We start from the raw sequence: 11,275 nt of genomic DNA on the forward strand, positions 1-11,275 counted from the left end.
CTTCCTCCACAGGTCCCTCAGCAAAGGAGAGGAAGATGAGGCCTGAAGTTGCTGGAGATTCAGAAATGAGTCCTGTGTAATGTCTATTTCACATGAAAAAAAATGTCAATTGGGCCACTTCCTGCTTGATAAAGACTTCTGTATTTGAAAGGGCTTTATTACTTCCAACAATTCTCTTTATAAGTAGAATTATCTAGGGCAGAGATTCTCAAATTTTTTGGTCTTAGGACTCATTCATAATCTTAAAAATTATAGAGGACCCAAAAGTTTAATGTGGGTTTTAGCTATCAATGTCTAACATGTTAAAAATTTTAAAAACATGTATTTATTAACGTACTTTAAAATAATGGTAATAAACCTATTACATATTAGCACAGATATATTTTAATAACTTTTCTACATAATATATTTTACTTTTTCTAAATAAAAAAATGCACTGTTTTACATTTTTTCAAATTTCTTTACTGTCTGCATTAATAAAAGAATTGACTCTCACATCTGCTTCTGCATTTAATGTTTTGATGCAACTTTAGCTGAAGTCCTCAAATGACGTATAATTGGAAAAGGGGCTTGAAATTTTTTCAGATAGTTGTGGAACTTCTTTGATACTATAGCAAAACTTGACAAATGGAGCTTCTTGCAATGTGGAATGTGAAACCTATTAATGAATGTTTCTGTTAAAGTTCACTGGTGTATTTTATACTTTGAATGGATCTTTGCTTCAAGCATGATATAGAAACTTCATGCACTGGAAAACATCAGTTCACTGAGTTATGCAGATTTTCCAAACGTTAGCACATTTTGTTACAGGACAACAAAAAAAAAAAATCACACTCATTATCACCCCCAATCTCATCAGAAAAAAAACTTTAAGTGTTGAGAAGCCGTCAAGCTCACAGATACAATTTTTCCAGCTCGAATTTTCTCTTGAGAGCTCTGATCTCACTGTTACTACAATGCTGCCTGTTGTTTTCTTTGAAGTTACAGACTCCCTTCATCCTTTCTTGAGAAAACATTTACCATACACACCCAAACGGTCTGAAAAACCAAAGTGTGAAAAAAATCTATGTCATTCTTCCAAGCAAAAAAGATACTCCATGAAAAAAGTGGCCACTTCAGCTCATAACTCAGTCACACATGTGCTTTCCCCCAAGACAGCCAGCGTGCTATGTATCTCGGTGCACAGCACGAGTGCTTTGTGTCTACTTCCCTTTACATCACAAATTTAAAAAGATGTGTCCTTAAGGTCAAGATACAATAAGATTAATGGTTTTTACTGCCTCACAAAGAACATTTTTAAGGGCAACTGGCTTTAAAAAAACCAAAACCAAAACCACTGTGAGTGCATGGAGAACAACATGTTGACTACTGGAAAGGTTTGGTACCAACAAGTTTTCTGACCAGTCTTGAACGTGTGCTAAGGAGCCAGCAGTTTTAGCTACTATCACTTTTGTACCATCAGTGCAAATGTCAATAAATGCCAGTGACAAAAAATTAAGTTTTCTGTGAGTGGATGAATCTTGGGGACCCCTAGAGTCTACAGACCACACTTTGAGAAAGACTGCTCTATAAAGATGGAGCCACTGAAGTAAAGGTCTTAGATGTGAACAGTCTAACTCCTCTGATTGGAAGTAGAATGAGGCCTTGAGACATTTTTGAGCTCGAAGGAGATGGCATGGATCAGATCAGAACTTAGGTCCCATTAGTCCTAGTCTTTCTGTGACATCTTATTATTTCTCCCATTCTTCAAAAACACAGCCTAGCTACAGCCCTTTCTAGGGTTTAAAATACCTCAAATTTAGAAACCAAGTTAGTTCTATGGCTGATTCACAAAGGCCCAGGTCTATTTCTGGGCTACAAACAGGCCAGAGCTGGGCCAGAATTATACTGTTCTCTGAGGGCATATAGGGAGAAGTAAGATGTCTAACCAGAGTTTGCTTTCCTAATTATCTAAGGTGGGCAGTACTGTTATTCAAGTTACCTATGGGGAAAGTAAGGCCCAGAAGATTAACAAGTTGTCAGAAGTCACACAGTGACTTGCCCACAGGGCAAGAAATTAATACTAAGTTAATTATCAAGTCAGATTAACACTAATATTGCCAGTTTGAGTCTATACTATGCAGAGATTTATTGCTATAGTCTAGTTTTCAATTCCCTACCACTTATATAATGATATATCAAACAAGTTAGTTTATCATAGTATTCAGTATTTGATGGTACGAAGAACTGATTATCTACTGAGGTAAAAAATTTTAAGCTCTCTTATCTCCCTGTCCTGTATACTATCCAAGCTCACAATATACAGTCAAAACACAGTTGTTGAATGCTTAATAAAATCTAAGGCAAGCTTAATCTTTAAATTACAATCCAGCAGATGTCACAGAATGGAAATACTCTGGCACTGAGAATTAAAAATTTTAGGCAACGGCCAGCAAAGTACTGTAGATAGGTCAAATCCAGTCCTCCACATGTTTTTGTAAATAAAGTTTTATTGGAACACAGCCATGACCACTCATCTGCATATAGCCTATGGTTATTTTTTGCTGCTAGAGCAGTGTCAAGCAGTCACAACAGAGACTGTATAGCTTACAGGACCTACGATATTTACTATTTTGGTCCTTTTTGGAACAAGTTTGCTGACTCTCTATTTAAAGGCAAGTTGAAAAATTAAGAAATGAAATAAACCCTCTGTTCTGATCTCTGGTTTCTCTTCTGACCAGCAGCCTTCCTATTTCCCTATTTTACCAGTGAAGAATAGCAGAATATGCTACCCCAAAATTTGCCACTTTGGTGTAAAGACTGTTTTGAGCTGAAGACAACTGAGAAGAAGGAAAGCTAGTTCTCTGCCCTCCTGCTGTTTACCTAAAAGCAGGACATAAATTTACAAAGATGTCGGCCTTCTCCACTCTACCAGAGACAGAATTTAATCACCTGAGACAACTCTCGAGCCACATCAGCCCAGAAGTGGCACCAAACCATCTATGTAACAAACTATTAACTAGCTGTTATCTTCCATTAGTTCCACCATACGGATGCCTTCCCATAATTTGCCATCCTAGAAATTCAAAGTGCTTTTCTTTTGTCTTGTCACTTCTCTAAATATGTATTGGTTACTCTGTAAGATGCTATATAAGGCCAAGTTCTAACCACCCCTTGAGTCCAGTATCTCTGCATACTCCTGGGTGACTGCATGAAGCACATGTGCATAAACTTTTGTTTGTTTCTTCATTAGTCGAATTTACATGTTCCCACCCAATGAGCCAATGGATGGGTAGAAAGAAAAAGAATTTTTTCCTCCCTTACAACAGTAAGATGTCCTTTTTTCTCAATGTTATCCTTGCTCCAGATTCCAAAGAGAACGCTCTATTTCTACTCTTACCTTAAGCTATTTACTATGGAGAGTTATTTATTAGGTTGAAAGCTACAACATTTTGTTTTTTCTAATGTGGCAGAATAATGACAATTTCATGTGGTTCGACATACTCTGGCATTAACAGATTTCTACAGACTCTGTAGCTCCAGGTTATAATATCTAAGCATATCAATTTACCATGAGAGGACAGAAGTAAAATCAGGAAAAGGGAGTGAGGTATTTTTTTCCCCCAGCAGAGGATACTCTAACACACTAAATTTCAAATACTTTCAGTTATTATCCTACATTTTTACTGACAAAGCCACATTTGATTAGAGTTTTAGTTTTCAAAGCTCTCGCATCTGACCTCAACAATTTTGTGAGACAGATAGTTTATGGGAGAGGAAAACAATGTTGCAAAGGATCTACTCATAGTCATTTGGTCAAAGGGTAAGCTAGGCTCAAACCCAGATCCTCCTGCTCCTTGTCTAACCCTTGTAAGTTAATGAGATCTTTTAAATCAATGGTTCCTAATTTTGTTTCCTACTACCACACCATTTACACAAGAATCTTATTTCCATCAGTAATACTTTTTATTGCTGGTAGTGAGTCTCTATGAAGAGAGGAGGGGAGGAACATTCAACCCCACCTACCAGATGGGAGCTGGAGAAAACAGTCTGAAAAAATAAAAAATCCTGAAGATTTTCACGTTTCTCCCCACTTTCCCACTGCACTACTCCCAAACCCCAATCACTCTTTCGGTGGTCCAGGTTGTATACATTAACGGTCCACAGTTGTATACTAGCCAACCAGCAATCCTTTTTTTTTGGATGAGTAAATAAGGCGCCTCTTCATCAGTTCTGGAGAGTGGCCACTTACCAATGTCCCTTCGAATCCTGTAGAGAAGAAGATGTCCTTGTTTGGTTCCAACAAGAAGCCATTCCTCTGGAAAAGAAAAGAGCTATGAGAAAGTCGATCAGCTTAAGTAACATCCCATTTGTTTAGCTGGGGCTTGTAATCAGAAATCAAAGGGTCAAGAAAAATGAGTTGCTTTTAGCAGGTATTTTGCAAAGATAGGGAACATTTATATTCAAGAAATCTTTGAGAATCAACTAATCAAGAAGTATTTATTGAACAATTACCAGGCTAGACATGTTAGAGAACAGTGTCCCTGGCTTCACTGTTTCAAAATTAAACTGACCAGCAACATGGTGAAAGTTTATAAAATCAAAATGGACAATATAAAATGAAACTAGGTATCTAATCTCAGAAATAACAGCTAAAAGGCATTCTCTGAAGGATTAATGATATTACTTTAGGAAAAATAAGAAGTGCCATTGTATATTCAGCTTGTAAAATTCTTTCCATCAAAAGTTGGTCTTGCAGATAATAACAAGTGTTACAAAGATGTAAAGAAGTTGGAATCCTCATACACTGTTGGCAGGAATATAAAATGATGTAGTCACTTTGAGGAATAGTCTGGCAGTTTGTCTAAAGATTAAGCAGAGTTACTATATGACCTAGCAATTCTACCCCTGTTCACATGCACAAGAGAAATGGAGACATATGTCCACAAATGTTCCTAGTAGCATCATCTTTAATAGCCAAAAGGCAGAAACAGTCCAAATGTCCATCAGCTGATAAATGGATAAACAAAATGTACTATATCCATATAATGGAGTATTACTCAGCCATTAAAAGGAATGAAGTGTGGACACATGCTACAACAGGGATAAACCTAACAACATTATGCTAAATTAAAGAACCCAGACAGAAAAGGCTACATGTTGTATGCTTCTATATTTATAAGAAATGTCCAGAATGTAGAAATCTAGAGACAGAAAGATTAATGGCTGCTTAGGGCTGGTGGGCTTAAGAAGTGAATACTAATAGATATGGAGTGTTTTTTAGAGAGATGAAATGCCCTAAAATTGACTGTGTCAATACTTACACAACACTGAATGTGTAAAAACCACTGAATCATATACTTTAAATGGGTGAATTGTAGGTATGTGAATTACATCTCAATAAAGCTCTTACTAAATAAAAAAAAAAAAAAGGACAGCACCTCATAAACTTTGGTGTGTATCAGAATTATTTTTGAGTCCATTAAATTTCTGGCTCCTGTCCTCAGTCTCTGAAGTGGGCCTGGGAACTTCCATTTCTAAAAAATTCACAGGTGATACTGATAATGTTGGTTCAGGGACCACATTTTTAGAAGACACTGGTCTATGCTAAAAGTAAAGAGGTTCTGAAAGGATTTAAATCATTACCCTGATGGATCTGTATCAATTCATTAAGGGAGTTAAACATGTATAGATATTTCCTTAGTCTTTTAATGTAACATAAGGCCACTCAATCCTTTCATAAATCCTCCTGATCCTTTCTAAAAATAAAACAGATAATGGTACAAAAAGATAAACAATTAGATAATGTACAAAAAGATAAATGATTGAGCATGCATTGTGTTCCAGGGTACAGTACGCACACGTAATGTTACTTCACTAATCCTCACAGCTATCCTTTGAACTATGTCCTTTTTATAAATCCCCATTTTATAGATGAGGAAGTTAAAGCCCAGGGGCATTCAGAGTCTCTCATGTGGTAAGATGTGTGCAGAGGAGTCAGGACTTAACCACACACTGTGATACACTTACTAAGGCGTCTCGTGTCAAAAGGATGGGTGCTGGCCAGAAGCTGTCTGAAAGCCTGTAGTCATATTTATAAAAAAGTCAGGGGACACACTGGACTGTTTCTTCAGGTTGACATCCTTAATCTTCCTGAAAAGAATAGTGATCCTGTCTTCCTTTATTTTGTGTCTTAAAGCAAAGGCAGGGCACAGAAAATAAGACACTGTGTGCTCTTACTGACATAAATGGAATCAGAAATAACACTGGTCTAATGGAATGCTAGAGATTTATGTTGTAGCAGAACATGGAAAAATAATTCAGTTCACAAAGCTTGCTTCGTAAAAGACATTATGTTTAGAACTCTACTTACACACATTACTGCATTGAGTAATTGTTAATATTAAAGCTGATTTATAGGACACCCACTGATATTTCAGATACAAATAATATGATTTTTTAAAAAATCATTTACACATAAACATTTAACATGAAAAGACCAACAAAATGGTCATCAACCTCCCAATCCTTCCCTCTCCACTCTGTCCCCTAAACCCAGCCAGTTCCTATTTTTCTTTAGCTCTTTTAACAGCCTCATCTTCTACCCATGTTTGCAAGGCCTATCAGTTTTACCTCTATGACGTACCTAGCCACAGCCCTCTCCCACAGAGTCTCTCCAGGGACCCGGTGATGGCCTCAGCTGGGGTCACTCTGTGCGCCCTTTCACCTTAAAGGAGATCTCCAATTCTGTCACACTGGGGCTTAAACCCTCATGGAGCTGGCACTACCAAAATATGAAGTCAAATTCGTAAGTATGACATTCAAGAGTCTAATTTCCATTTTTGTTGGAAATGTTCATTTGTAAAGAGATGTTTCTTATCAAATGTATGCTCTACTGGCCATAAATGGTTTCAGACAGACTCACTGAAATTTTTTAGAGTTTTTTTTAACTGAAATTTTACTTATCCCTTTTCAAGCTTTTCTTTGGAGGTGCTGAGGAAAAATGCATTTACCCTATGTGCCAAGCATTCTAACAACTTTCTTTTTAATAGTAAAAATACCACACATACTCATTCCTAATTCTCAAACTTGTAAGGAAAAACAGCACATCATCCAGATGTAATAATGGTGCGGAACCTTGAAGAGGCATGGTGGGTTACAGAAGTCAGTGGAGGTTCAGAGGGCCAGAGGACCTGACCCATGTCAGGCCTCCCCATTCTATGACACGCATCATACAACACAGCCATGAGTGCCAAGCACAGAACATGAGAGGCCCACAGAGCAGGCACAGCACAGGGTAGACAATCCCTTCCGAGACCTGGGTATCTGCAAATCTGCAAGTGGGACACACTATACCAATGGTGGTTTGTGGGTTACACACATATAAGCAAATAAGAGACAGCCCTGGAAAATTCCTGATGGCCTAATCCTGAGCCACAAGGTTGGACTTGATCCCTCCTGGGAAGTGAATAATGCTGGGCCCTCATAATTACCCTTAGGAAGTTCCGTCCAACAGTGCAACCCAGTCCAACCTCATGTGATAAACAATTCCATCCCTGGCCCAATATTGGCCACTGCAGGGAATACAGGCATGAATAAGGTAGTGGACACTGTCCTTTTTTGGGCCACAAGGCAAAGAAGTGTTTCTCAAAGCATGAGCCCATGATTAGCTGCATCAGAATCACTCAGACTTATTAAAAATGGACATTCCTGAACTCTGTTCCTAAAGATTCTGATTCAATGATTCTACAGTGGCTCCCTGAAATTTGCATTTTTAATTTTTAAAATTTTGAGACATTTACATAGTTTCAAAGCTAAAACTATGAGAAGTCTAACTTCCATCCTTGTCCACTCCTCCCTGTTCTCTTTTTGCTATAGGTAACCATTTTAGTTACTTTTTTGACTTATCTTTCCATTGTTTCTTTGGAAAATATATGTAAAAATTATTGGTAGAACACAAATACAAATACAGACACACATTAAAGTCTGGGAACCAGGCTCTAAAATCAGACATAATTTTTACCGAATATGTGACAATTACTTAAATTCTCAGATTCTTCCTTGGCAAAATGGAGTTATTTCATAAAATTAATACAAATTAGTATTCAGCAAATGGAAACTATTATTATTACTATCACTATTCGTTAATTAGCTAAACAAATCTCTAATGAATACTCATGAGTCAGGAACTATTCTGTCATTGCAAATTAAGCAATGTACAAAAAAAAGTTCCTGCTCTTTAAGGAATTTAAATTCTAAGATGGAGTGAGAAAAACAATATATATATAACAGCATTAGGTGGCAATCCATAAGAAAGGTAGAAAGGTGGCTGAGTAAGAGAAAAGCACATTGGTGGATGTGGCATTCTTTTCTATATGATGTCTAGGGAAGGTCTTGCAGATTTATGTAACATCTCAGCAGAGACCTAAATGAATGAGGTATGAGCCATGTAGTATCTAGGGAAAAAGAGTACCAGGCAGAGGAACAACAAGTGCGAAACCTGTGAGGTAGGTACTTGATTCGTGTGTTCATGGAACAAGGTAGACCGTGTGACTAGTAACAAAAAAGCAAAGAGTAAAAGCACCAAGAGATAAAGTCAGGGAAGCAGCCAGAGGCCTGATCATGTCAGAGGTAGCCAGCCACGGGAAGGACTTTGGAAGTTATTCTAGTTATCACGGGAAGCTAATGGAGAGTCTTGAGCTGGGGAGAGGTGTGATTAGATTAAGTTTTCACACTTTTCACACACACACAAAAAGAATTGCCCTACCTCTGTGTGGATAAAAAACTTAAAATGGCATAATGGCAAACGCACATTGATCAGCCAAAAGACCACTACAGTAATACAGGTGAGAGAAAGGTGCCTTCATCAAGAGTAGAAATAGCGGAGATGGGGAGAAGTGACTAGATTCTAGATTTACTCTAGAAACGGAGCTGATGGATTGGATGTGTTGTCAGAGAGTAAGAGAAGCCTAGAATGATTCCAAGGCTTTTGGCCTTAGCCAAATGGGAGAATAGAAATGCTATTTGCTGAGATGTGGGATAAAGGGCTTAAGCATGTTTTGGGAGAGTGGTCTCATGAACTGTTCTGGCCACATGCTATTAGACATCCAAATGAAGATGCTGAAAGGAAAGGTGGATTCTACAACTCTGGAGTTTAGGGAGCAGTCATCCTCATCAGTATCCTCCTCACTCCCATTTCCCAAAAGATTATGGTGTCTCTGAGACATCTTCCAGGTCAAATATTGTCTGACATTGCATGATCTGGCTCTTGGAGGTTCCCAAATGAACTTCAGGTAAAAGGGGTAATAAACAGAAATAGCATGAAAATAAAGTAGTTTTGAGGCAGGAGGTAGTAAAGGGCCTCTTGTAGCCCAATGCCTATCACAGCATCCTAGGAGGCAATAGGCATTTCTCTTGTTTGATGGAAGATCAAGGCAGTCCAAAAGGTACCTACATTTCAAAACTGTCTTTCTGAAAAGCACAGGTACAGGGAATCTTTGATGTGACAAAGTGGAATTGGTAAGAGGCTGAGCTATGTATGTACTACTCGTCCCATAGTGTATCAGAGTCAAAGATTCTGACAAGCTAAGTGTGGTAAGCAGCTGCATCAATCCATTTCAGAAGCATGTGTCCTAGACTGAGTTGGGTACTCCTCCTCTATGTTCTCATAACAGGCAGCATACAACTCTAGTATCACTTATCTTATATAATCTATTCATATGTCTTTGTCCCCCATCACGTGTCCTAGGAGCACAGACACCACTTCTTAATCATCCTTTTATTCCCATCCCTAGCAGAGAGACTGGCCCATGTAGGCACTTAATACATATAAAGACTTAAGGGGATAAGTCCCTTTGTGCAGTGTCAAGTCTTTCATTTTTCAAATTTCTTTTTCTCCCCTCTATTTTTAGTTTTTACTGAGAGCATTTCATGACAGAAAATAGAGGTTTCTTGAGATATCTGGAGGAAGCAGGATTCTCTCCTTACTTAACCCTAAGGACAAGGAGAGCCTACCCTGGAGATGTGATTTTAAAGAAGCTCAGGCTGCTAACGGCAAGAGAGGTACATACTAACATGAAGACCTGTACTGAAATCACCCTCCTGAGGAGGCCATGAAGAAATCTGTGAAACTGCCTGGGTGGCACCATCCACAGATGATGCGGAAGATGACAGCCACCACCAAGATTCCACCAGGCCCATCCATCATGGGTACTTAGCTCAGTATAAGATCTGATTAAGGGTTCTGAGCCATCTTTTTATGGCCCTTGATTTCTAGTACTTAGATATTAACAGGAAAGACTGAAACCATTTGTTTGGTTTATCAGACACAACCACTCATACATACGAGCATACTGCTCATAGTTAAGAATAGAGGTTTAGACTCCTGAAACCAATTGCATCCCAGAGTGTACAAGAAATGCCTGACGCTGCTTTCTGCACTAGCCAATCCCAAAAAGATTATGCACGTTTTTATGGTTTAGATTCCATCACAACTTGAAATGATGCTCTTACACCTAGGGTTAGATAACTGGACACTTTGAATATAAGGCAATCAACCACTTAGCTAGATTGAATTTAGAGTAACATCGTGAATTATCTATAGTAATAAGAAGTGAACGACGAGTGATCACTAATAGAAAAAAAGGCATATCGTGTTGTCTTAACCAAAACGCTGTTGTCGTTCATTTAGAAAACAACACAGTCATCTGGACAAGTTCAAGCCCCTGGCAGGCTGAGAACTTCTCACTGCTTGTCCCTCCAAACTAAAGACTTCTTGTGAATCCAAATGAGCCAAAGCTGAGCACAACTAATAAAGCTCAACCTCCAACTCAGCACCGAGAGCAAAGGCAGGTGGGACGTCCCTAAAATGCCCGGGACCCTGGGGAGATCCCACCGTCCCCCTCCAAGTCTACGATGCTTTGCCCTCCCTCAATCCAGACCCCTTTCGGAAAGCGTCCGACCAGACAGAAGCCACAGATCCAGACGCCCATCCACTTTCCTAGGCTCGTGAAAGGTCCGGGACGCTCCCGTGCTGACGAGGTCTCGGCCCCTCGGCTCACCCCAAGCAGCCAGGCAGTCGATCTGTAGAGGCAGCTTTTCTAGGATCGGCACCGGCTCGAAGGCGTCGTGCATGGCGGCCAGCAGAGTTACCGCGGCAGCCTAACCCGGAATGTGCCGGGCCGTGTTTAGGTCCGGAACCAGGCCAGAGAAAAGCCGAACGGGATCCGGACTGGAACCCCAGTTACAGAACCTCGGACAACACCGCCGTCACCAAACGCCGGACTTCCGGCTGGGC

The 11,275-nt window shown here is 39.3% G+C and overlaps 1 protein-coding gene across 1 annotated transcript in view; it reads right to left on the bottom strand.

The window, feature by feature from the left end:
• Positions 1 to 11,275, bottom strand: part of VPS39 (VPS39 subunit of HOPS complex) — a 61,170-nt gene extending 49,895 nt beyond the window's left edge. The window contains exons 1-2 of the mRNA XM_017669099.3: positions 11,040 to 11,275; positions 4,232 to 4,297 (exon numbers count right to left, since the gene is read on the bottom strand). Coding sequence (XP_017524588.1) covers positions 4,232 to 4,297; positions 11,040 to 11,112 — 139 coding nt within the window. The 5' untranslated portion in view covers positions 11,113 to 11,275. The remainder of the gene's footprint in view (positions 1 to 4,231; positions 4,298 to 11,039) is intronic.

This window comes from Manis javanica, chromosome 8 (assembly GCF_040802235.1).
Source record: "Manis javanica isolate MJ-LG chromosome 8, MJ_LKY, whole genome shotgun sequence".
NCBI classification, from domain to species: Eukaryota; Metazoa; Chordata; class Mammalia; order Pholidota; family Manidae; genus Manis; species Manis javanica.